General features: G+C 42.7%; 1 protein-coding gene across 2 annotated transcripts in view; it reads right to left on the bottom strand.

Annotated features, from left to right (window-relative positions):
- cstpp1 (centriolar satellite-associated tubulin polyglutamylase complex regulator 1) overlaps positions 1–27,590 on the bottom strand; it is a 311,978-nt gene that overhangs the window by 249,449 nt on the left and 34,939 nt on the right. Inside the window, exons 1-2 of one of the 2 annotated variants that reach the window (XM_078549560.1) lie at positions 6,008–6,065; positions 80–182 (exon numbers count right to left, since the gene is read on the bottom strand). In XM_078549560.1, coding sequence (XP_078405686.1) covers positions 80–182; positions 6,008–6,065 — 161 coding nt within the window. Of the gene's footprint in view, positions 1–79; positions 183–6,007; positions 6,066–27,590 lie in introns of those variants that run through there. The other variant, XM_078549561.1, reaches the window with a different exon arrangement.

Genomic DNA, 27,590 nt, shown 5'->3' with positions numbered 1-27,590 from the left:
TTATTCTTTGCATATTGACTCATCATTAATAACTGCAGTTCAAATAAGCATCTTTACGTGGAGGTATTTTTGTACTTACTATTCAGCGAGGAATCTGGCAATTCCGACCTTGCTGTAATCCTCCTTATGTTCCAGCAATTGACCCACAGCATCTTCAATGTAAGTTAAAATGTGTGTCTGGCCTGAAAGAGAAGATAATTATTGCAATCGAATTAAACTAACTCTTCATGGTCACTGCTGTGGTTAAATTTACAAAACAATTTTTGCTCTCACTAGACGAGAAACAAAATCGCCCCAAGATGATTCCACTTTGCTTCTAGTCCAAATTCTGTTTGGCTGAATCTGTGCAGGTTAAGTATGTACACGTAGAGGAACCAGTGTTGGTTGAATTTGAGCGTAGAGCTGTATGGCTACTACACATTAAATGTAGCTGGCAAGGAAGCATTAGAACAAAACAGCAACACCAGGTACCAGAACTAGTGCAAATCATCTAGCAACATTTTAGTTATCCCTGTAAATGAACTCAACTTTTTAAAGACTCAATGGGGAGAATTTTCTCCCCGTCGGGGGGTGTGGGCAGACGCAGAGCCAATCGGTTGGACGCCACCATTTTATGTGGGCGGGCCAAATAAGGCCCGCCCAGCGTGATGCACACCCAGAAGCGCTGTGCAGGCGGGGTGCTGGGGGCGGTTGCCTGAGTCGGGAGTGCGCTCTTTCATGCCGCGCAGAAATGCAGAGATTAGTTTTAAGTTTAAACAGTCTAATAAAGTGTTGTAAAAATTTTTAGGGCATGTCCCCTCATATGAAACTGTCACATGAGCTGGGACATGCGCATTAATTTTAATTAAAATTTTTCTGCAAATTTAAAATCTTTCATGAAACCTCTTCCCGCCCGTGGATGAGGTTCCATGAAAAATGCGAAGGCCGCCTGGGCTCTTCACCTGCCCTCAGGTGTACTTTAATTGGAACAGCTTACGTGCTCTGGCTGCAGATGTCTCACAGCTTTTCTGAGTCTGGCTGAACTGATGGTTCCATAGCTTTTGGTGGAGCTGCCTGCATACAGATTGTGCTGATTTTTAACAAGCGGACAGAAAATATGGCTGTCTCACTATGTGATTTTCACAATTTCAAAGTCCTTTCCAAATAAGGGTGGTGTTTATTTTGATCCCGACATCCTGTGTTATGGTTTAGCACCTTTGAGATTCACCCAGTCAAGTTTGGATGGGGAAACCACCATAATGCAAAGGAAGGTTGACAAAGTCCATTCAATCCAGTCCGCCACCAATTGATTTTCAATCTCCTCTTTAGTTCAGGTGAACCTTGGAGACAAGCAAACTGGAGATTCTATAGTTCTTTTGCGTTAGTCCATCCTTAAATAAAGAGATGTGTGAATTCTTAGATGGCTGTGAAATATTGTGTATATTCAATTAGGTATTCGCTTGAGGCGTGGTACTGCCTGTGGCTCGAATGCCAAAGGTCAGCAGCCATTTTAATAGCTTATTTATGTCCAGTTTTTAAAAGTATTGACTGAAAGTTCATAATATACTGGGGCATGACGAAGCATAATAAAATTCTACAGTTTAACCTAATGGAGTGGAGAACAGAGAATAATAAAAAAAGAAAAAAAAAACACAAATGCTGAAATAAAAGCAGAAAGAGACATGCTGTTGAAGTTTTTTGTCTTGCACTTATCAGGGCAGATGCAAGAATGCCAAATTTCAAAGCAAGCAACAATTTATACTGCATGAGAAAAGGGCACTGATTGGCTGGCAAGACAACTCTGATTAGACGAGGCATTGCCATGGAGAAAGCAACGGGGAACTACTGTTCCCCACAATCGTTTAATTCAAAAAGGCACATTGTTTGGACATGCTCCTTTTGCCTGCAGAGGACAGATGCCTGTGTATGAATATGTGTGGCTCCTAGCAAGTGTACATGAGCCACATTGCAAGCCCGACTGATACCCTTGAATTGGTAGTTCGTGTAATTCTCAGCACAATCTTAGCAAAGGGGCAATGGGACAGCTCTCCCAATTTTTTACTCAGCAAGTTGTTGTGATCTGCCGTGCACTGTCTGAAAGGGTAATAGAAGCAGATTCAATAGTAACATTTAAAAGCAAATTAGATAAATGGTTGAAGGGGAAAAAAACTGGGCAATGGGGAAAGAGTAAGGGAGTGCAATTAGCTAGTTAGCTCTATGAGCGAGCCAGTACAGGCACAATGTGCCAAATGACCTCCTACTGTGCTATAGCATTCTATGATGCTGAATTCAAGCTAATCAGATCAGTTGGAGGGTGTGACTGAAGGCTATTAGAAACCTTTAAATTTTACGTTCTCTCACTGTTAGTCGCAAATGAGTGAGGCAGAAGCTTTTGAAATGAAGTATTTGTTTGAGAGTCACAGTTACAGATGTGCTTTTTTAGTGTTTGACCCAAGATTGTTAAAACTAACAAATAATATGCTAAAAACCAGGTTGAAAAAAAAAAGCTTTCAATTTCCTCAAATAAATTTATGGGCCGTGCACACTCGTTGTTATCTGCAAAGGTGTATTTTCTTCATGATTGGTTGCAGCTGTTTTTTCAAATAAATTTAAGTTGATTTATATTCGGAATTACAGTAAGAAATAAAATATGGTTCTACATTAATCCCCCATCCCTAGACAGCTCAAGGTAAGTGGTGTAATTCCATATTATTAATATATTCATTTCTTCTGTCCACTAATGAACTATCTGGAGATCAAAGAGACACAACCTAAATTAACACAACCAGAAGCATTGTTGTAGTAGGTAGCAGCAGGACATAGATTGAGACAACATATGGTTTTACATCAACATCACATGAACATTCACCTGCCACCAAGGAAGTAGCTGTCCCATTGATCAAAAGTAAATTGGAGAGGCTGTCACTGAGGCAGAAGTCAATGAGCAGGTGGGTCTAGAGGCTCAACTAAGTAAGCAGCGTTAAGAACATTGATGCAAGTTTCACAATGTTAGAAGGGAAAAATCTCCCTTTTATCTCAGTAAATTGCCAGCTCCTGGTCAGCCTCTTGGGATGAGTGAGAGTGCGAATTGCCATGGGCCATTCCTCCACCAGCACCTCCACTGCCATGGAACATGCAGTGCCACGGGCACAGATCCAGGAGGACATGTTCCTGGTTGTCAATAGGAGGAGCTTGTTCCAAGGTTGGGGCGGTGGGGGGAGACACAAACCTGAACCAAAAGTCCTAGAGAATGGGGAAATGGTCCTTTCATTGATTCACCCAGCCAATAACTATGCAGTTACAAAAGACTTTTCACCCAGTTTCCAACTGCTTTATAATGTGGTGGGTAGTACTTAAACAAATAAATGGTTAAGTCATTTTGTTACTTAATAACAAAACTATTCTCTTCAGGACTACTTAAAACGGGGTATAGCTATAGTACTTGTTGTGAATATCTAGTTCACAGTTCATGTATTTTGGAATATAATTTTTAGTTTTAGGAATATAACATAGCTAGTAGGCTAAAAAGGTCAGAATAGAAGAACTATAAAACAGCAGGGAGCCTCACTTAGCGAAAGAGCTTGAGATGTGATGTCTGCAATGCTTGCAAGAAGTGCAGTCCAGAGAGATGCTTTTGTTTTGGGAGTTAGAGCTAAATTAATTTAAATGCATTCAGTGAACCCTGAAAGGTTGTAAAACCCATTCACTTTATCAGACCAAAGAAGAAATGGTAAATGAGGGATAATTAACCTAAAAGTGAGTTTGAGGACATCCCAAAGCAGGCTCTGTCATTATGGAGATGTGTGGAGCTTAGGAAAGTTCTCTGGTTTCAATTCATTTGGGTATTTGTTGAGAGAGTTAGTTGCAGTTTGGACCTCATGTGGTTTGCAGCTTACTGAGAGAAGATAGCCAAGTAAATGACAGTTAGATAGGCCTACACAATAAGCAGAGTAACAAACCAACTTTATCACTGACCATGTGGAATCCGGGTGAGGCCTAATCTCAGTTTGAATTTTGTGAGGGAACAGAAGCTGTGAGATTGTCCCAATGGTTTCAAACTAGGCAATCTACAATGATCCCTACAAAGTCTTGTGGTAAAAAAGCAACAAACAGAGCTAGCTTGCAAGTATTGAAAATGTAACCAGAACAAAGGACTGAAGCATCCACAGTCAAGAGGTAATAAATGAAGAATAGCTGGAACTGAGGAGAATTTAAAAGGTAGTTTCTGGAGAATTGCAGTATGTTTATGATTGTTCCCTACAGAAGTGAATAAACTTTAAGATTGACGTGTCTTATAAAAAAATTCTTGGGGTACTTAAGAAGTAAACCTAGCGCATAACATAGATAGTTAACAACCACACTGTTAATAGTGGGTGTTTCATTTAATTTTTTTATATACAATGAAGTTTGTTTCGTTTAAAAAAAAGGTGAAATCTTGCAGTGTAGTTCTATTGCTTAAAATGAGGTGTTAGGATTTCTCTTTAAATGTTAACAGTCCCTAATCAGATTGTAACACATTGAATCAAGAAATAATTAAGTGTTTAGTGTTAACAAGGCTAATGTTGGTGAAGATATCCTCAGTACACCAGCTGGGATGCACTGTACTGTGATTTTGAAATTGAATCTCCTGATTCAGAAAGAATCATTTCTTTGTAACCCAAAATGAGCTAGAATATGCTGGACATCTACAAGTAATATTTACAAAGCAAATGACACACATCAATAAGTTTGAACTATTCTTTTTTTCCCAATGAAATTTACAATATCAAAATATGTATGGTGAACTCTCATCTGCTGCTTCAGTCAGCAACATTTTCATCTGCTTCTCCACTCTTGAATGCCCATCATAAACCTTTTCGCCTTGCTACCTTTTCACCCATCTTCAAAAGTCACCTCAAAGCCGACATCTTCAATCATCTCCTACAAGTTCTTTCCTACTCACTGCTCAGTATCTTAGCACTCCCAACGTAAAGTGCCTTGGGACATTTTGAGTTGTGCTGAGTGCTTTGAAATGCAAGCTGTTCTTGCTGTTGAAGTCTGATAGGCAGTTAACTATGCAAGAAATTCTGTGATCAGGGTTGGTAAAACTTGGGAACAGGCTCCCGCTATGAGGGAGAATGAGCAGAACTTACAGATGTACATCAGTGCATCCTCAGCCGAACTGAAGGCTGCTTGAGCTGCTGGACACGGTCAAGATTGAAACGTAAGAACCAGGATATTGGGTCTCAAGTCAATGATGTTAGAAAGTAAAGGGCACAAAATATTCTCAAGCACCACTCGAAGACATAGTGGCTTCAAGTTCAGGTGCCTTTAATGCACAACCAAGATTCTGAAGTCTCCAGCAACCACACAACCCACATCGTACAATTCAGTTGTCCCTTTGCTTCATTGGTATTACTGCCATAAGTGAATCACCATGGGGTTAAAGAGAAATACCTGGACATTCAGTAAGAAACTATATATCGCCTCAAGAGCTAAAACAGTACACAGGGTGCACAAATACATAACATGTGGAAAAAAATAATTTTGTGAAATGTAATAAGCATTTGCCTATTGAACATATATTTAAATGAAATGCTAATGGAATTAACTGGAATGTTTGCTGGGAGAATTCAATAGCAAAGTGACATTTTCTGATGAATAGAGATCAATATTACAATAGATTGGTAGATGTAGATACATAATTCAGTACAAAGTGATTGGTGGGTGGTTTTAGGTGATATGAAATGAACAGGCATAATCACTTTAGTCTCGATGTTCCTTAAATTCATCAAAGTGGCTGCAAATGAACTTTTCTCAAACCCCTTCTGCCAGTGTGGCTTTCTCTTCTGGAGAGTGGAACGAATCCATCCTCATCCATCGTCACAAAATGGAACCATTTAACTGATACTGCTCCAAATGTCAAGGTAATAACACATTCGACGCAGGACACACGGTGACCACCAGTGCAAAACACCTCCAAGAGATCAGTGTATCAAGATTGCTATTTGAGCGTATCAACAGTTAGCTTTACACATGACAGCGTTACCTTGTGTCTGACTGCAACTGTTTCCTGTCGGCGTTTGTGTTTTGTACAATATGCTCATGAATTCCTGAAGCTGAGACAAGGGCACGCAAGTTAAGAATAAAGATGCCACGTGCTGATGACAGGCAATATGCATTCCCAGCTACAATTCTGGGCATGTTTAAGGAGAGTGAAACCCTTGTAATCTATTTACATCATTGGTTAATCGCCGACACACGCATTGCCACATACATGTAGTCAGTCACAGCCAGTAGTTCTGGAAAATTGGGGTGTTTTGAAACCTAAGCTGTGCCTCCACCTGTTTGCGCTTTTGTGAGATTGGAGCCTGTGGAACAATGCTGTGAATGGATGTGGACACGGTTATGGCTGAAAACAAAGGGGCAAAAAAACCTTCTAGTGCCTGGAGGGAATCCAGTAGCCAAAAAAAATTAATTAATGCCATCATTTTCACATTCACAGGCAAAGCAGGTGGAGTCACTCATGTGGATAATCTTCGAAATCCAAGAGCTTTGGCTGCCAGGAATTCCAGAGCAGGCTCCCCACGACTTTCTGTCCATTAATTCTAATAGTACAGTTGCGCTTTGTCTGCGCACAATGGAGGCTGGACCGCACAGAGGCCAGCAAAGTATTGTTGAGCATGCATTGAGAAAGAAACTGCAGCAGCATCTGAAGGTTAGGGTTGGGTTTAATGGTTAATTTGCGGATTTGTTTCGTTTGAGTTGTCAAAATTTTGAACATTGTCAAGTTAGTATTTAAAGAGCCATATAGTGGGGTGGGGGAACTGGCAAAGTGATTTGTCCGGGACAATATTTGAGGGTGAACTGAGATTGTGTACAACTCATTTTGAATGGAACGCCACCAGGGAGGAAATTGAAGAACAATCTTTCGTGCAATACGATTGGCTCAAGACAAAAGTGTAAAATAGCCAATAGGAAAGGAGAAAAAAACACAATGAGAAAAACAAAAGTGACTGACAATCACAGCACACACGACAGACATGATAGGCTTAGTACCTATGACAGATACAAGCAGCGCTATTCAATAACAGCAGTTGCTGCAGTATCAAAAAAGCGTTTCTATGAAATAGTTAAACTTTAATCATAATCCTTAAAATCTTTATATGAATTTTGAATATATTGTTTGCCCATGGTATCACATCCTGAAAGGGCTCTCAGCTGGAGAGCAGAAGCATTCGGTCTATGCTGAGCTCATCATGTTTCTACCTTTAAGCGACAATTTGGAGAGGCCTTAACATTCACTGGTGTAGATTTCCTTCCTGCCCACTAGAACTTTTACTGCAGCTGTCTGGAGGCTTCTACTGTGCATCAGTCTTGTAAACAAACCAGCAAGGTACACGCCTCAATTCATGTGCAACACCTATTGTTTAGAATATAATCATCTATTCTGCATCCATGGCAAAGTAATTTAACATGAAAGGGTGATGAACATTGTGATGAACTGAAATATCTAAGTTTGAATTAATTTCCGTAATCTGTTCCCCAGCCTGTCACCGGGAGGTCGTTTCCATGAAGCTGTTGAGCTCTGCATTCAGCTGGAGCCCACTCCGCTGGTGCCGCGAAGATCCTGGCAGAGTCCTCACGCGGCCCTTAGTTGATCATTAATGGCTATGCACCATTATCGGGCAAGTAGACACTGCCATTGTTCATCTGCCTCTGGCAAGATCGACCGGACGAGGGAATGAGTTGCTGGAGCTGCAGAGACAATCAGGGCAGCATCAGGAAGGGATGTCATCTGCATTTCTCAGATTGCATCAGGCGACGGAGGAGTCCATCCGAGTTCAGTCTGAGGTGATATCGCCGGCATGCCAATGCACCGAGGCCAACACTGCTAGGGTGGCAGCGGCCATGGAGACCTTGGTCCACGACATCGGTCCTGCACTGCTGCAGGAGCAGCACTCCATCGCTGTAACCATTGGTGGCATGCATCAGTGGCTATGTGAGAGGGTGGTAGGACACCCAGATCTCACTCTAGCTGCCCCTTCTCCTCAAGTGGTCAGCCAGGGGCCCTTGGGCACCCATAGGGAGGAGGACCAGCAGCTGGACAACCTGGGTTCATCTACCCAGGTGACTCCAGGACTGTCTCGCCAATCCCAATGCCCTCTTCCTGTGACCCCATCAACTCCAGCTCCACAGGCCGAGGGGGGTGCACCTGCAGGCCAAGGAAGGTGCACAGCAGGACTCGTCTGCATTCTTGAAAGGTGAAGGTGCAGTGTACAAGAGATGTGATAACACATGGAGAAGGGTCATATATCGTGCAACTCCATGTGCTCTCTGTCTTCCGGCAGGGTTTTCATGCTATGAGCCCATATTCAGAGCTCGTGTGCACTATGGTCTGCCAACCGCATTTCCAACTTTCCGAGTGTACTATCTGCTAATAATGGGGAGCAACTTGCCACCTCAAGATGCCCAAGCTCTGCCCCTCTCAGCCACATTATTGCCCTGGCGCCCGAACCTACAACCTTGAGCGTTTCTCAATCTGTAATTGTCTGTATTGCAGCCACAAGGCTCTTGTCACAATGGTGGGATGCAGCACTGTGCATCTCACCACCGAAGCACTCACCAAGACGTGTGATGCTAATTACAAATGATGATTTTTAACAATCAGTAGAGCCTTTGAGCATGCTCTGGAAGCACCATTGTAGCTTTAGATAATGTTGAGGGGAGCAAAGATGTACTGAAGCTGAAGGCTGCTCTATATTAGCAATGACTCGTCACCTTGAGGGCTTCATGGTGTCTGAGCAATTTGGAGTTCACAAGGGCCAAGGATGACCATGAGGGCGTAATGTGTGCCTTAAAGAGGGGGCATTTTAATGTCTGGCATGCAAGTGGTTGAATGTCGTCATCCTCAGGAGGTTGACATGCATAGTAAGTTGAGGATAAAAGTTGGCCAGCATTCCTGAGAGTGCCAGATGTTAATGTGATAGAGAAGAAGGTGACACAGAGGGTTGAGTTATCTCTGAATAGATGCACACCTCCGGAACGTCCTCTGCTGCCTTGGCCCAAGTGTCACCTATCAGTTTCACCATCAAGAACGCATTGTCCCATTGCTGGAGATGGATCTTTTCGAGGAGCTCTGTCAGATTGAAGGAATATAGCTACGAGCCCACTGAGGACAGTGGAACAGCTCCTGGCTCTTATAGGCTGCTGTTGCAATTGGGATGCTGGAGAGACACTTGAGAGACACTTCTGAGGTCTGATGCTGGGACTCCCTCCTCCAGTTAGCACCTCATCTCAGCAAGGACACGCGCTCCTGAGGCTTCATCATCCTTCAAAGGATCAGGACAACGTGAGTTTGATGTGTAACTATTCACTCTTATATTGATGGGCATGGTTGAAGTGAGAGGAATAGCAATGTTGGTGTTAATGTTGGGCCATGATGGAGGGCACTTGTTCAAGAGGATACTCACTGCAACTCGTCATCCTCCTCGTGGAATCTAGTGGCTATGAGGGCCTCATGCACCGGCCTGCCTCATCTGGCCCATGCTATGGCCTCTTCCCCTGCAGCCTCGGCTTCCTTCAACTCGACACCCTCATCCCCTTCGATGTCCTCCTCATCTGAGGAGACGTGAACCTCCTCCATGTTGGCATCTGGCAAGTCCTCTCCACTTTGCAGTGCCAGGTTGTGCAGTGTGCCAAGCCACAATGATCCATGACACCCTCCGGGGAGTGTACCGGAGTGCTCCACCAAATCTGTCCAGGCGTCCAAATTGCATCCTTAAGATCCCTATGGTATGCTCCACCAACATTTGGATAGCGGCATGAGCCTCATTGTACCTTCACTCTGCAGGAGTCTGAGGCCGCTGCACAGGCATCATCAGCCACATTCCTTGCGGGTACCCCTTGTCACCAAGGAGCCAGCCCTGGATCCTGTGTGATCCCTGGGAGATATCTGGGATCTGCAATTTACTCAAGATGTTTGAGTTGTGGGCACTTTCTGGATATCAGGCACAAACCTGCACAATAAGTTTTTTAAGGTTGCAGAGCAGCTGTACATTGAGCGAGTGGCAGCCTTTCCTGTTTATTTATTAGAGTGCCTGTTGCCAGAGACCTTTTATAGCCACTGGGGTACAGTTGATAGCACCCTGCACCTGTGGGGATCTGGAAATTGTTGCAAAGCCCAGTGCTGTGGCATCCTGGCTTACTTGATCTCTGTCGAAGTTGACATAATTGTGGGCCTTGGCAAAAAGGGCACCTGTCACCTCATGAATGCATTTGTGAGTGGATGCTTGAGAGATCCTCCAGAGGTCTCCAGTGGAGCCCTAGAAGGAGCCACTTGTGTAGAAGTTCAGAATGACTGTTACTTTCAGAGCCATGGCAATTGATGCCCTCCCAGACCCCATGGCACCAATGCCTAGAGAAGGTGGGAAATGTGAATCACCAGATCCCTGGACATGCAAAGCCATTGGTGACATCTCACTCAACTGCAGATAAAACATGCCAGTTCTGTAGACCCTCGGTCTTGCAAGCCACCCATGCACAACACTTCTGTGAACCTCATCCTCGGGGTCTGGAGGGGTCCCCATTGCCCCTTGGTCCTGAGGGTTTAGCTCCTCCCTTTGGCAAGCCAGGTGCCTTTGTCACAATCTTCTCCTCCTCTCCTGCCTGTATGCGATTATGCAGCAGCAATAAATCCAGGCTCCGTCTTCCTGATCGTCTCCTCTCTGCAGCATCAATGAGAAACAGACATCAGTCCCCAAAGGTCCTCTTTCTGTCAATGACTCATCAATGAATGTGGGTTCAAGGGCTTTGTTCCCATGCCGGCAACTACTTGCCCCTGGAATGATGGCCAACGCAGGGTGAGTATCGTGGTGCTCCCCCCACCACCGACCCCCATAAACTTTACATGACTGACTGCAGTGACATTGCTTCGGCCAGGTGCTTGGATGTGCTGCTTTCAGCCCAGGCCCTGGGATCCACGCTAATGCTACAATCTTTGGAATGAACATGAGGGTAAATGTTCAGTCAGGAAATTAGATCATTTGAGGGGGCTCTGAGGCCTCTCTTCTGTGAACTGTCCAGCACCACGATTCTAACATGCTTCTGAACCTTGTCCATTTGCCCAATTGCTCTGGAGTTTGTTATCGCTCTGGGCCATTTCCACACTTCGAACAAGGGGTCAAAACAAGGAGATCGATTAGTGCCACTTTACAGGATTAGTCTCGCATGAATGCGTATCATTGCTTCACTTCCCTGATTCCCTACACTGTCATTGAAAGGCTCCCAACATGCCTCAGCTGTACCTCCCTCCTCATTTGGGAATGCACAGTTCAGTTGCGTGCCAATGTGATCAGCACCACCGCCCCCATCGCCACCCCCCAGTGCATGTACCTGACCCTCCAATCTGCCTGCGGAGCCCTCAGCAGCAGAGTTTCTCCTCATTTAAATTTTACACTGCACCATCATTGCAGGTTGGAAGATGTTGGTGCTGAGCTCTCACTACCAGACCACTTTGGACCTTCCCCGTGTGAATATGGAAACGCCTCCCATCATCCTGGAGGAGCTTTATGTTCAGGTTTCCCTCCCTCCAAGAACCTCTCAACCCTCCCCCTGTATTCCTTGATCCCATTGCGATAGTGGTGGGTATCCATTTGTTAGCCCCTGAACAGTTTGAGGTGTAAGTGTCCATGCCCTGTGTGGATCTTATCCCTCCCCATCTTAAGGCCACTTGCACTGTCAAATATATAGCCCCCCGCCGAGCACCCTCGGATACCCCCACAATACCTTTTCCCTATCTGTAGGCTGCAGATGCCTCACCTGACTGAGTGACCAATCTGTGGCCTAGTATGATGCAAGGAACCCCACGGACCGAGGCGCGTGATGTTACGACAACGCCCTGCGCACAACATTTTGGGCACGGCTGAGATGGGGCTGACGTGCCCGTCCCCCTCCCTGGACTGGGATAAGGTCAGTCTTTGCAAGGTCAACAATGTAAACTGAGGCACTTCTTCACCCAGCGCTCCTCCCGTTCTGGCCCCAAGTGGCTTATGTCATTCTGTAACAATCTCTCACCATCCTGGCACTGAGGACGCTGAAACCCCCGCACCCTCCCACCAGTCATGTGTCTGAGCGAAACCTTCCCCACTCGTACCCTGCAGTAGCGGCCTAGCCCTTCAGCCCCTTCCCATGCCTCAGGCCAGTTTCCACCCCACCCCCCTTCCCCAGTACAACCCTAGCCCTGCAGCCCGCTGGTCTGGGAGGTACAGACTTGCCTCTGACACCGCCCCCCCCGGCTGAAAGCGATGTGGCGCTGACTACGGCGAGCGAGGTAGGCGAACAAACCTCAACGTCATGAGTGGAGCGCAGGTCGCTGGGTGCATGTTGCTTATATCCCGTTGTGAGACGCGTTGTACTAACTACACGCCGATGTGTCTGGGATGATCCAGCATGGAGGGATAATTAGAGCGAGGAGTCCATTTAATGAGAGGCAAAAATATTGAAATTACGTTACAGACATGCCACAGCGGGAAACGGAGCCCGCCATCGAAGGCTGCAGTGCACAATGGCAAACTGGTCTTACCACACCATGAAACTGATTTTTGGCCTTCTCGCCATATTTTCCGCTCCTGCCCACCATGACGCCTGCCACGAACAGGAGCGGAAAATCCCAGCCCACGTCGCTTTATATTTTCTGTGCTTCTATCCCAGAGGGTGGTAGGGGATATTTCACTGCGGAGTAGAGGCAGAAATTCTCATTGCATTTGACCAACACTTGGATATTCATTTGAAGTTCTGTAACCCCATGCAGATCTATGGACCAAGAGCTGCAATGTGGGATTAGGCAGGTTAGTCTTTTCCAGCTGGCGCAATCACAATTGGCTTCCTACTTTCCAATGTTTGTATGTGGGTTAGGTTAAAAAAAACATAAGTCACTCAAAACTTACTCAGTTTCAAGACAATTCAATACACCTGCACTGATTCTCCACTGCAGCAATTCTGTTTGTTAGGAAACTAATCTGTAAGGATTTCTCAATCCTTTGAAATTTAGTGAAACAGTCTGTAAGGTGCAGTATTGTAATATCAAAGCGCAAACAGAATTTGAGGTTCCTATTTTCCATGTTCCAACTTTATGCTGTTTGTAAAATCCGGTTTGTTTTTTTTTAAAATAAAACATAAATTTAAAAACACTACATCAATCAACTGTGACTAGCAGGCCTAAAATAAATTTCTTTTGCTCTGTGGCAAATATGTAGATGACTACTACAAAGGAATGTTAATGTGCTATCCCCAGGCGGAAATGAGATTGCCACTAAAATGGTTTACTTTTGCATAACTTATCGGTGTTAAAACACTAGAAAAATCATTGCACACTTCACAGGACATTTTCAACCTGGGGTTGTGAGGAGTTTTTTTTAATTCGATATGTGCCGTGAGGGGAAGGCTCTGCTAAGCAGATAACAAGCATGCTCCAGTAGGAGAGCCAAGAGTCGACGTGAATGGGGAGGTTGCAGGGAAGGCTTCTCATTCAAGGTGGTAACTTTAATTAGGAACTTCATAGAATTAGAGGCAGCCAGAGTCACAGAGGTCTCACTTCTGACTCAGTCAGAGGTACGAATCTCCGAGGAGAAAAAAAACAGCATCAGTTAGTTGTCACAAAATTACCATATTTTTCATAATATTACTGGGGGACATTGTAAGGTAGGCTTATTTGTGCGTCTGTGTGGCTGATTTAATTGAATTAGAGTTGGATAGACTGCAAGGTTGAAGTTATAAAAGTTAGTATAAAAAGGGTATTTGAAATGCTATTGAGTGAGCTAGGGTAAGTCAGTAGATAGGGTGTGAATGAACTTTGCATTTTAAGATAAATGGAGAGGTGTTTGGTTTTCAAAGAAACATTATAAAGTTTTACAACTGACAGGATAAATAGGGCAAGGTTATTACGTTTATTGTACCCAAAAGGAAAAGGCCATATTGACAACATGAAAGATTTTTATATCATGGAATAAGAAAATTTCAAAGACATATGGGAACAATGGGGTTTACAGATTAAAGAGGAAGGGCTATATTTAAAGAAGAATGGAAGGTTGCATCGGGATGGCCGTGTAAGATCTAAAAGATACACCACGTGAAACAGATTTGGGGAAACAGCCTCTAACCACTTTGCAGAAGTCTGCTGTTCCATTAACCAAAGTTGTGTTAAAAAGCCTTTAGAATTCCACTGTTGAGTGGGTGCTGTGGTAACCTTGCTGGATTGCCTCTCTGCATTTAAAATCTATTTTGGACTATTGCCTTAAAAGGCATGTGTAGTTGGGAGTCAGGTTAATTAGGAATTTTGGGATTTGTTATAATATTAAGTAATAGTGTAACTGTAATCTTATGTATGTGTTTTATTCTTTTCTTTTATCAATAAATGTTTGGTTTAATTTTTAAAATCTCTAAAGGTGTTAGTGGACACATTACTTCTGAATTCAATGCACAAATCTCCTCATAATAAATACAAATTGCAAAACCGTTGTGATAGTGTGGTCAAGTTTCCCTTGTGGATTTGGTCAGCCTGGCAAATACCACCTGCTGTATCATAACATAGTACATGGACAGATAGTTTGTGAGATAGTTCCAAGAGGAACAAACTGAATCTTACTGTAAATATATTTTTAAAACTTCATTCATGGGATGTGGGCATTGCTGGCTAAGCCAGCATTTATTGCCCATCCCTAGTTGCCCTCGAGAAGGTGGTGATGAGCTGTCTTCTTGAACTGCTGTAGTCCATGTTTAGAACTACCAACAGTGCTGTTAAAGGAGTTCCAGGATTCTGACCCAGCGACAGTGAAGGAACCTATTTAGTTGATTCATATATTTCATGTAAAATAAATTAGTTTGTTGGTTTACAATTGGCCCTCTACTCATTAGAGTGATTTTCAGTCTGTCTTCTAAAGATAGGATGTAAAAGCAATTTCATGATGAAAATATCCAGTACAAACAGCATAGCACTGATTGTTCCTATCCTGAATCATACTATTATTTAACTAAATGTTGGGCTTATGAAAGTGACTGGCAACTTTTAACCAAAGGCAATATCCACTGTAGCTCCACAAATTTTTAACAATGATGTTTTATATCTTTGTTGTGCTGCTCAAAACAAAACCCATTCTTTGTTTGAACAGGACCCATCACAGTGCAGCATTGCTATTTTATGAATTCATCTCAGTGATAACTTCTTCAAACGCAACTTAAACAAATTTTATAGCAAAGGTTCAGTGCCATTGGAAAAAGGGACATTTGCTGTGATTGTGTACAGTTAAGATGCTTTAATAAGAGTAATAATTTTTATAGATTTTATGGTACCTTTGATGTGAAAAACGCCCAAAGATGTTTCCGAGGAAAACAGAGAACTGGGGGATGGAAATTAGATTTGGGGAAACACCAGTTTTACCTCCACAAAAATGAGCACCAATACAATAGAAAAACAAGGCATATTCTTGCCTCTCCATTTCATGCATAGACTTTGAATCAGACTCCTTTTAACACCTCGCAGCGGAGGTGCTTATATAGGCATGTCAATTAGGATCCTGCACTAGTTTTCAGACTTAAAGTCCCTTTTCAACAGTTCTGTCATCCTATTCGGCACTTTTAAATCAGTCACAAAAATCGCAGAGGATATTATTTCTAGCAATATTGAAGGCACAAATATGACGGCAATATACTGTAGATTCTGGTAATCTGAAACACAAACAGAAAATGCTGGAGCTCCATAGATTACTGCCCGACCTGCTGAGTATTTCCAACGTTTTCTGTTTAAAGTCAAAGCATCGTCAGCTGCCTTCAGATAAATTACTGGTTCGCTGTTCAGGCTGCTCATGTACTACTTTTGAGATTTGAGAGGTTCTGGTTCCAGGAACTGACAGCAATTTATTAGTGGCAGTGATTGGGTGAGTCAGCAGAGGGTTTCCCTCCAAGGGTTTCTGGCAAGCTGCGGCTAGATTCAACTAGGTATGTCGCTTTCATTGCCAATAGAGGAGTGGGTGGAGGAGCTGGCATGAAAACAGAGAGCTAGAGAGAAGAGTCAGAGGAAGGCAATGCACAGGGCATGTTTCTGGTTTCCGCTCACGAGTGGAATTTCTTACCTACAGTTTCCCCAGATGCAGGGCATCATCACCTGCACACACAAAGGGCAGGATTTTATGGCCCTGTCACAGTGGGGATGGGTCAGTAAAATGCGGCAAGCCATTCAAAAGTCCATTGACTTCAGCAGGACCGTAAAATTGTGCTGGTGTAAAATTCCACCCATACTCTCTTGTGCTCCAGGAGAAAAGCCTGGCATCTATATGAACAAGAAGGAATTTCACTCTCTGAAGTCCAGCGAGCATGCGCCAACATGCATTTCATCATTCTGGGCTGTGCCAGGTTTCCTGGTAGCTAGCATAATGCCTTTATTTTCCACCAGTCCTCAATACCACCACCCACCCACATCTCTTTCACCCAGGACAGAGACTAGCTGCTTGAGGTTAAACCTGGCTAATGATACCTCTCTGAAACTTGAGCATAGATGCAGAGATAAGGTACAAAGAGTGCCATGCTTGACAGTGCATCTTCAATTGCAGATTCCTGCCCCTCCTCCACTGCTGCCATTGGACCCAGAACTTCACGAGGATTTGGAAAGATAAAATCGAGCCAATGGCAAGTATCAAGAGGCAATGGCATATTATTACAAAACAGTGTTATTCAATGAAGCACTAGGCCACGATCTAGACTAAGCAAAGGAGGTAGATAAGTGATAAAAGAAATGATCTTATCTTACCTTCACGCTGGTTACCCACTAAACTGCCAACCCAATCCAAAATAGCATCATCAACCTCTTCCACAGTTAACAGCATTTAAAACAAAGGCAATCCTCCTCCTCCACAAGTCCTGGTATTTGCTCCACCATGTTTGAGGGTATTTAAGCCAACTGTAACATCCAATTGCTGACTGTAATGAGTTCAGCTAACACAGAGTGCAGATAAAACTGGAAGTTTCAGATCTAGATGGTTTAGGATTGATCTACTCTTTATAATACATGCACTCTGAAATTTTTCTGATGTTTATGCAATTTGAAATTTAGTGAGTAGAAATGCTCTATCAGGTTTTGCTCGTCTTTTAAAGAAGTCAGTTTTCAATTCTTTCTATAGGGACTCCCTTAAAAATGTAAAAATATGAGGACATGAAAATAGGAGCAGGAGTAGGCCATACAACCTCTCAAGTATGCTTTGCATTCAATCAGATCGTGGCTGAGCTTAAATCTCAATTCCACTTTCCACTTGATCCCCATTTCCCTTGATAATCCTAGGATCCAAAAACCTATCATTCTCAGCCTTGAATATTCTCAACTACTGAGAACGACAGCCCTCTGTGATAGACAACTCCAAAGATTCACAACCATCTTGTGAAGAAATTCCTCCTCATCTCTGTCTTAAATGATCAATCCATTAGCCTGAGACTATGCCCCCTAGCTTTGGACTCTCCAGCCAGAGGAAATATGTTTTAATGAGATCACCTCTCAATTCTTCTAAACTCCAGAGAGTATAGGCCTACTCTATTCAACTTCTCAACAAAGGACAACCCTCTCAACCCATGAATCAATTTAGTGAACTTCTGCCTCCAAGGCATCTATTTCCTTCCTTAGATAAAACCACCAAACTGTGCACAGTACTCCTGTGCGATCTCATCAAAGACCTGTACAATTGTAGCAAGGTTTCCTTTCTCTTGTAGATTAGATTAGGTGCTAGAAAAGCACCCATCTTTACTTAAAATTTATAAGGTACCAGGACAGGATGAGATGTATCCAAGGACACTGAGGGAGTTGAGAATGGAAATTTCAGGGGCACTGGTGATAATCTTCCAGTCTTCCTTAGACACAGGGGCAGTGCCGGAGGACTGGAGAATCGTGAATGTTACACCCTTGTTCAAAAAGAGGTGCAAGGGTAATGCTAGCAACTACAGACCAGTCAGTTTGACTTCAGGTGGTAGGGAAACTTCTGGAAACTATAGTTCGGGACAAAGTCAATAGTCACTTAGACAGGTGCCAGATAATTAAGGAAACAATTAACAAATAATAAATGAGGAAAGCCAGTATGGATTCATTAAGGGAAAATCATGTTTAACTAACTTTCTGGAGTTTTTTTGAGGTGGTAACAGAGAAGGTTGATAAGAGCAATGATGTTGATGTGGTGTATATGGATTTTCAAAAGGCATTTGATACAGTGCCACACAACAGACTTGTGAGCAAAATTCCAGCTCATAGAATAAAAGAGAAAGTAGACACTTGGATAAGAAATTGGCTGAGTGACAGGAAACAAAGAGTAGTGATAAATGGTTATTTTTCAGATTGGAGGAAGGTCTGTAGTGGAGTTCCCCAGGGGTCAGTGTTGGGACCCTTGCTCTTCTTGATATATATTAATGACCTAGGCTGTAGTGTGCAGGGCATGATTTCAAAATTTGCAGATGATACTAAGATTGGAAGCGTTGTCGACGCTAATGCGGATAGGCTTGAACTTCAATGGACATAGACATATTGGTGGGTTGGGCAGGCAAATAGCAGATGAAGTTCAATGCAGAGAAGTGTGAGGTGATTCATTTTGGCAGGAAGAATGTGGAGAGACAGTATGAAATAAAGGGAGAAATTCTAAAGGAGGTGCAGGAACAAAGGGATCTTAGTGAGTATGTACCCAAGTCATTGAAAGTGGCAGGGCATGTTGAGAGAGCAGTTAATAAAGCATATGGTAGCCTAGGTTTTATTAATAGGGGCATTGAGTATAAGGGCAAGGAGGTCATGTTAAACTTGTACAAGACATTCGTTAGGCCCCATCTGGGGTACTGCATTCAATTTTCAATGCCATACTTGAGGAAAGATGTGAAGGCATTGGAGAGAGTACAGAGGAGTTTCACAAGAATGATTGCAGGGATAAAGAAACGTAGCTATGAGGGTAGATTGGAAAGGATAGGAATGTTTTCCTTGGAGAAAAGAAGGCTGAGAGGAGACTTGATAGAGATGTTCAAGATCCTGAGGGGTATGGACAGGGTAAATAGTGAGAAACTGTTTCCTCTCAAGCTAACATCAAGAACTAGAGGGCACAGATTCAAAATAATGGGCAAAAGGAGTAGAAGTGATGTGAGGAAAAGTTTTTTTTCACCCAGAGGGTGATTGGAGTCTGGAACAAACTTCCTGAAAGGGTGGTGAAGGCAGGTTCGATTGAGGTATTCAAAAGGGAATTGGATTGCTACCTGAAAAGAAAGAATGTGCAGGGTTACGGAGATAAGGCAGGGGAGTGAGATTAGGTAGATTGCTCTTTCAGCGAGCCAGTGCAGACTCGATGGGCGGAATGGCCTCCTTCTGCACTGTAAAGATTCTGTGATACTGTACTCCAACCCAGTTGCGATAAAGGCCAACATGCCATTTGCCTTCCGAACTGCTTGGTGAAATCTGCATACAGATCTTTTTGTGTTTCTTGTGCAAGGGCACCCACATTTCTCACCAAACATTAACATCTAAAATTTTCTCATCATAGGTCTTGCCTGGCCTTCCGACTCAGGCCGGGTGAGATCTGGGCAGTGTAGTGCACTCCCAGGGCCTAGAGTCGAGAGCTGTAGAGTCAAACATATGTGAGCCACGCCCCCTTTCTTACGGCACTAGCTGCCGTAAACCAGGTAAGTTTAAAAGCCCAGCCAGGTTTAAAGGTCTTTGACAATGGAAATGTATAAGGTAAGTGGCTAGGATCTGGGGGTGGGGTCTTGGGGCAGGCCTTTGGGGAGGGGGGGGGAGGGGGGGTCAGGGTTGGGCCTTTTTGGAGAGGGGGTCAGGTCGGGCCTTGGCGGAGGAATGGGGGAGGTGGGGTGCTGGTGTTCCCTAGCGCATCTTTGAGGTGCCCAAATGGTACGATGCCTTGGGGCTTGGAAGCTACAGCCCATTATTTCTCGACACAATATTCCATCTTCCACCTTTTGTCCACTCACTTAACCTGCCTTTATTCCTTTTGCAGCCTCTTGGTATCTTCCTCACAGCTTATATTTCCACCTAGTTTTGTGTTGTTGGCAAACTTGGATATTTTACCCTCGGCCCCTTTATCTAAGTAATTAATATAGATTGTAATAGCTGAAGCCCCAGCACTGATCCTTGAGGCAGCCGACCAACTTCAAAATGCCCCAATTATCCCTGCTCTTTGCATTCTGTCTTTTAACCAATCCTCTATCCCTGCTAATGTATTACCCCCAACTCTGGAGCCCTTATCTTGTTTAACAATCTTTTATATGTTGAATTGTTGAATGCCTCTTGGAAATCCAAATACATCAGATCCACTGGTTTCCCTTTATCTATCCTGCTAGTTAGATCCTCAAATACCTTCAATAAATTTGTCAAACACGATTTCCCATTCATAAAACCAAGATGACTCAGTGTAATCATATTGTGATTTTCCAATTTCCTTGTGAACGAATCTTTAAGAATGGGTTCCATCATCTTCCTGACAACTAATGTCAGGTTAACTGGCCAGCAGTTTGTTGTTTTCTTTCTCTGCCTCCTTTCATGGAGAGCGGTATTCCATTTGCTTCATCCCAAACCACTGCTGCCATCCCAGAGTCTCGAGAATTTTGGAAGATCACAATCAATGCATTCATGATCTCTACTGTCACCTCTTTTAGAACCTTAGGTTGTAAGTCAATAGGTCAAGGGGATTTGTCAGCTTTTAGTCCAACTGTTTCTCTAGTACTTCTTTACTACTGATGTTAATTACCTTAAGTTCCTCACTCTCTTAATCCCTGGTTCCCCATTATTTTTGGTGTGCTTTTCTTGCTTTTTACTGTGAACACAAATATAAAATATTTATTCAACGTCTCTGCTATTTCCTCATTCCCGGTTATAATTTCTCCTGTCTCAGCCTCTCACGAACCAATGTTTACTTTTGCTACTCTCTTCCTTTTTAAATACTTCCAGAAGCTTACAAGAATACTTAAGAGTCCGTTTATATATTTCTTAGCGTACTCAGTGTTTGCTCTCTTATTTTTCCCTTTTTTATCAATTTTTGGATGATTTTTGCTGGTTTCCAAAACTCTCCTAATCCTCAGCCTTTGTAACATTATAAGCCTTTATAATCTAATACTATCCTTAACTTCTTTAGTCAGCCATGGATGGATCCCTTTTCCCCTGGAGTTTTAATTTCACAATAGGATCAATTTTTATTGAGAATTTTGAATTTTTTCTTGAAAGGTTTTCCACTGCTTATCTACCATCATACCTTTTAATGTATTTTCCTAATGAAACTTACCCAACTCACCCCACATCCTTATGTAATTGGCCTTATTTAAGTTTAAGACTCTTACTTCAGAATTATGTACATTACTATCAAATTAATGTAAAATTCTATCATATTATGATCACTCTTTCCCAGGGGATCCCTTCTATGAGATTATTAATTAACCGTGTCTCATTACACAGTACAAAATCTAAAATAACCTTATCCTTGGTTGGTTCCACAATGTATTGTTTAGGGAATTGTCACAAATGCATTCCATGAACTCATCCTCCAGACTACCTTTAGACAACTTGATTTATCTAATCCATATGAAAATTAAAGTCCCCCATGATTGTTGGATTATCTTTGCTACAATCTCCTCTCATTTCTTGATTATTACTCTATCCAATAGTATAGCTACTGTTAGGGAACCTGTAAATTACTCCAAACATTGTTTTATGACCCTTGTTATTCCATATCTTCACCCTTATAGATTCTATTTCTGCATCGTAGTTTTGGGATCTCAGAGTTCTACTAAAATATTCTGACTGCCTGTGAAATATGGTGAGTTGAGGTTTCTGCACTTACTCTCAATATTATTAGATTACAGTTATGTATTCCCTCCAAAATGGTTAATTTGTTCCAACATTGAAAGGGGATTAGTAGCATTGTATTTTGTGATGTACTAATTATGATAGACCTAGCATTAAGACCCCGATTTTCATGCCTTCATCCATTTTGGGATGGAGGCTGGGGGATTTAAAAAGGGCCGACGGGACCTGATTCTGGGATTCTTGCCACCACTCCTGCCGCCAGCAATTTTTAATGACACGGAATAAGGGTGCGGATAGAGAGCCTACACCCTGAACTCCCGCCCTACCTGGCTCCATTATAGGTCCGCCCCTAGCAATTTTAGGGCCAGCTTCTGGATGACTCATGATTTGTGGCCATTCAGAGGAGTCATGAACTATAGTCTTGATTTGGGAACCTTTTGAAAGAGAAGTTCAAAAGGTCTTACCCATGCCCAGGTATCTCCTCCATGCTCTGGGAACTGTATCAACAGAGACAGATGGCCAGGCATCTGTTTCTCCAGATAGTTGTCTATGAATGCTTGGCTGAGCTCCAAGGCTCACAAATGGGTTAGCTTAGCAGGGGTTCTGTTTTGATAGGTGGAAGTGGTGTTTGCTTTGATTGGTTGACATTTTTATGAAGTTACATTAAGTTATTCTTTGTTCTGTTTTGTCATTGTCTGTATGTTTATTTTAACAAGATTAAGAAAAGTGAAGTGAGAGAAAGGTTCTGTTATTGATACTATGGATAGCTCTGTCTGGCTAACATTTTTTTAGGGACGTAAGAACAGCAGTTCCTTTTTCAAAACAGATTTCTGAAAGGGTGCTTTTTTCTCAACATTTCAAGATTTGCCATTGTTATTACATGGCTCGTTGGTCCTTATCCATAGTGCATACTCGGTGAGTGGGCATGGGGGCATGAAATGGTCATTGGGGGCATGGAACGGCCATTAGGGGATTTGGGGGTGTGAGAGGTGAGGGCTAGAGGGCCTAACAGCTTTTAAAACAACTGGGAGAAAGTCCCAGCGAACCAAGGCAGGCCTTCTAATCAGCCCGCCTAGACACTCACCCGCCCCATTAGAATTCACGCTTCTTATTTGCCCCTTTAATCTATTGAAATTGACCTTTTCGTCTCTATTATGGTTATTTTTCTGTAAACTAGCTGACTGCACCCTGTCAACAAACTCTGAACTACCATTTAACTTTTAAAAACACCATGTTCTTGGCTTTGTGTTCTTTTCTGATGCAATAGTGCAAAAGATTTTAAAATTGATAGCATTCCCAATGCCAAGACATTGAATTCGTGGACATGACCTCAAACATGGCTTCTTTATGTTGGAATGTAGGGCTGTGGGAATTAACAAATTTGACTCTGAAGTCCCTAATACACCAGGGATTATATTTTCCAACGTTGTCTAATTTGGGGAGGGAAAAAAGTGACTAATGCTATTTCAACCTCACATTTACTTCTCTGCCAAAATGAGATGGGACGAAAATATAGAATGTGATTTTCAGGCTTCTGGTCCTGTTGCTAATAGAATATATAACTTTAGCAGGTTATATTTAAATTGCATAATGCCCCAATACATTAAATGCAACCCACACAGGAAAAACATTGCAAAGCAGGCAGCAAAGGTATCGCCAGGCAGCAAAAGGAGAAACTTAGGCTATTAATTGATCAATCAAGCAATATGATTTTCACTTAGCTCTCCAATTGCAATGATCAAGAAACCAATGTTTTCCTTAAAACAAATATGAGCCTCCTAAAGGTCATCTGCCCTCCAACATAAGATCAGAAGTGGGGATGTTCACTGTTTCATGCACAATGTTCAGCACCATTCATGACCCTTCGGATACTGAAGCAGTCTGTATCCATATTAAGCAAGACCTGGACAACATTCAGGCCTAGGCTGATGTGACAAGTAACATTTGCGCCACATGTGCCAGGCAATGACCACTGCCAACAAGAGAGAATCAAACTATCACCCTATGACATTCAATCGCATTACCATTGATGAACTCTCCCATTATCAACATCCTGTGGGTTACCATTGGCCAGAAACAGAATTGGATGGGCCATATAAATACTGGCCAGAAGAGTGGGTCAGAGGCTGGGAATTCTGCAGAAAGTAACTCACCTCCTGACTCCCCCCCCCCCACCAAAGCCTGAACACCATCTACAAGGCACGAGTCAGAAGTGTGATGGAATACTCTCCACTTGCCAGGATGTGTGGAGCAACAACAACACTCAAGAAGCTCGACACCATCCAGGGCAAAACAGTCCACTGGATTGGAATGCCATCCACCACCTCCAACATTCACTTCCTCCACACAAGCACAGTCACAGCAGTGTGCACCATCTACAAGATGCACTGCAGTAACTCACCAAGCCTCCTCTGACAGCAGTTTCCAAAGCTACGACCTCTATCACTAGAAGGATAAGGGCAGTATATACTTGGGAACACCACTTCATGCAATTTCCCTCCAAGTCAACACCATCCTGACTTGGAAATAATCGCTGTTCCTTCACTGTCACTGGGTCAAATACTCTCTCTCTAATTGCACTGTGGGTATACCTACAGTACATGGACTGCAGTTGTTCAAGAAGGCACTCACTATTACCTTCTCAAGAGCAATTAGGGATAGGTAACAAACACTGGCCTTGTCGACACTCACAGCTGTAGCTGTGCCAACTGGGGATAGACTTTCAGTCTCCAGGTTTTTGGACAGAAAAGAGAGAGAGGGGGAGGTCTCACAGAGAGTCAAAAGGCTGCAGCTGGTGTGGTCAGCACAGAGGAGAAGGCTACAAGTTCTCTGCAAGCTACCAGGCAGAACGTGGGAGGGAGGACAGTCTCTTGTTAAAGAGATGCATCCCATGGAAATCTAAAGACTCTGGAAGATTTGTCCAGGCATGGCCAGGAGGAGAAATTGCTGGAGTGGATCTTATTGCTGGTAGTTGGTTTAAAAATTCTCCGAAAACTGGGGGAAGTGCTTTTCGATGGTCACTCGATGCTACAATTCAGAGAAACGGGGAGATGAAAACCCATTGGAAGCCATAGTGACTGTGGTCTGTTTCCTTTAAAGACTGTAATCCTGTGGCGAACATGCTGTAATGTATAAGTATGTGGAATGGGGTTGCTTTAAAACATTAAAAAGAGTTAACTTCTCTGTAGTTCTGTTTAGTCAGTTGCTTTTAGTTGGTTTGTTACAGTAAAAGTCTTAAATCTTGAAATCTTGTCATGCAATTCTTTTAAATTGATCACTGGGAATTCAAATCTCTTGTTCAAAGTTATTATCTCCAGGCGATCGTAACAATATAGACATATGAAACATTTATAATTCTCCAAACAGTACTTCTAATAGGAGTCCAGGTCTTCAGACCTGTGAAAAAAAAGACATATTGTGTACAGGCTCTAATGCAGTTTATGCAGACCTAACCAGTATTGACACCACAAATGCCAGATATACACCTGCCCTGGTTCTGCATGCACACAACAGCATTGGTACTGGGCCCTGCATCAGCAATGAAGAGGTCACAAAAGGTCAGAGCTGCTGTAACATCAAATTCCAAGGTTTCTAAGCGACAAACATATAACAAGACACGGCTAAGTGCAAAGTCTGTGTTTTTTCAATTATCATCATTACTTCTGTCCAACTGATGAAAGACTTATATTGTTGAAAAACAAAGCAAAAACTATCCACACAACTAGAAACAGAATGCCTAAAAGAGACCTTCCCATTTCATTTGTTAGAAGTTGTCAAGTCTTCTGCTGTGTCAAACCTTGACGCAGAAAGATTGTTATATTTTTTGAGTTCTGAATTACCCAGAAGCACACTGTTACCTGGCTGGAACTATTATTTGAACATAATGATCAGAATGCACAGCCTGTCCCCGTTGTGGAGTTCAAAAACTGTGAACTGCACAAGTTGTGATAACTATCACAAATCTGCTTAATGTGCACAGTCAAAGGATATTTACAATCCTGTTTCGACAAATATTCTTATTATACCCTTAAATCAAGCAGACAACATAAATTTGAAAAGCCTTTAAACGTTGGTCCCTGTGGTGTAATTTTGGTCTCCTATTACAGGAGAACACTAAATCAGTTAGAGTTTTGTGTTCTTCCTCCAAGAAATAAAATTAAAGCTCACCAAATAAATCTAAACTACTGTGTTCTTAGCATGGGCTTAAACTTCCTTTCATTCTTTTTTTAAATCCAGTACAACCCTTCCTTGACCCCAACCTCTATGGCCAACATAAAATGGGGACACACTAGAAACAGGCTTTGAGGAATTTCTGTTTCAGAAAGCAGATGTTAATTCACCATGCAAGGCCATTTGTTAATTGTCATTATTTGGTCCTTTATCACATGAAAAGGCTGGCGCTGAAATATAGACCCAATAAATCACTTTGACGCAAAGGTCTACAGTGGCTTAAGAGGGTTACTATCTCATTCTGAGGTAACCATTTCAATGCAAATTACATAATAGAAATTGTAAATTACAGCATTTCAACATTGGAAAGCAGGATATAGTCAGCAGAAAATATTAATTCTTTAATATGCATTTTAGCTGAGCCAAGAAATATTTTATTAAATTTGTAGGTACTCTTTCCAACTCGTGGAAAGAAACTCCTCCATTTAAAAGGTGACAAAAAAAGCAAAACTCCAAAGAATAGGTCATTCTTACCATAACGTGAATGTGGATTATCAGGATGTGAGGCATCAAAATGCTGCATACCAGATTGAGGACATTTGTCCTTTACAATCTGTCCTTGAAGTACAAAGGACTAAAGGCTTGACGCAGTCATTACAAAGGCCACATCAATCCCCACTTTCCAGTTTTAAAGCTCTTACTGGTACTTACATGAAAGTTCTGAAGCACTGTCTGCCAACTGCTGTGGCAAAGTTTGATTGAAAGGAGGATCAGATTGGGTTGGTATAGACAAGTACCCTCCTGAAACAAAATGCCTATTTCCTACGTTCAAAATTAAGATCGGTCAGGTATACATATTCTACCTTTTGGTTAAGCACAAATGAGGACACAACTGTTAAAACATTTTCTCGCTTTTATTAGTTCACACCTATCCTGTTAGCCTCTTTACTCTGTTCCGAAAAAAGCCAGTGACCTGATAAAGGTCTTAATGAGCAATGAGCAATTATAATGCAAAGAGATAGCCATGTGGCAAGTGGTTAACTTGTGCGTTATTAAATGAAACCTGTCAATTCATAGAAGATACTATAGGAAACAAAATTCAGAAATGGCCCAAGGCAATATTTGATAATACAAGTGAACTATCAACATCCTGGAGATTACCACTGACCAGAAACTGAACTGAACTAGCCATATAAATACTGTGGCTACAAGAGCAGGTCAGAGGCTAGGAATCCTGCAGTGAGTAACTCACCTCCTGATTCCCCAAAGTCTGTCCAGCATCTACAAGGCGCAAGTCAGGAGTGTAATGGAACACTCTACTTGACTGGATGAGTGCAGCTCCAAAAACGCTCAAGAAGCTTGACACCATCCAGGACAAAGCAGCCCGCTTGATCGGCAATCCTTCCACAAGCATTCAATCCCTCCACTACCAACAAACAGAAGCAGCAGTGTGTACCATCTACAAGATGCACTGCAGAAAATCACCAAGGCTCCTTAGACAGCACCTTCCAAACCCACAACAGCTACCATCCAGAAGGACAAAGGCAGCACATATATGGGAAGTTCCCCTCTAAGCCACTCACCATCCTGACTTGGAAATATATCGCCGTTCCTTCACTGTCGCTGAGTCAACATCCTGGAA

This window comes from Cetorhinus maximus, chromosome 9 (genome assembly GCF_964194155.1).
Source record: "Cetorhinus maximus chromosome 9, sCetMax3.hap1.1, whole genome shotgun sequence".
In the NCBI taxonomy this organism is placed as follows: Eukaryota; Metazoa; Chordata; class Chondrichthyes; order Lamniformes; family Cetorhinidae; genus Cetorhinus; species Cetorhinus maximus.
This window is presented reverse-complemented; position numbering and strand designations above follow the sequence as displayed.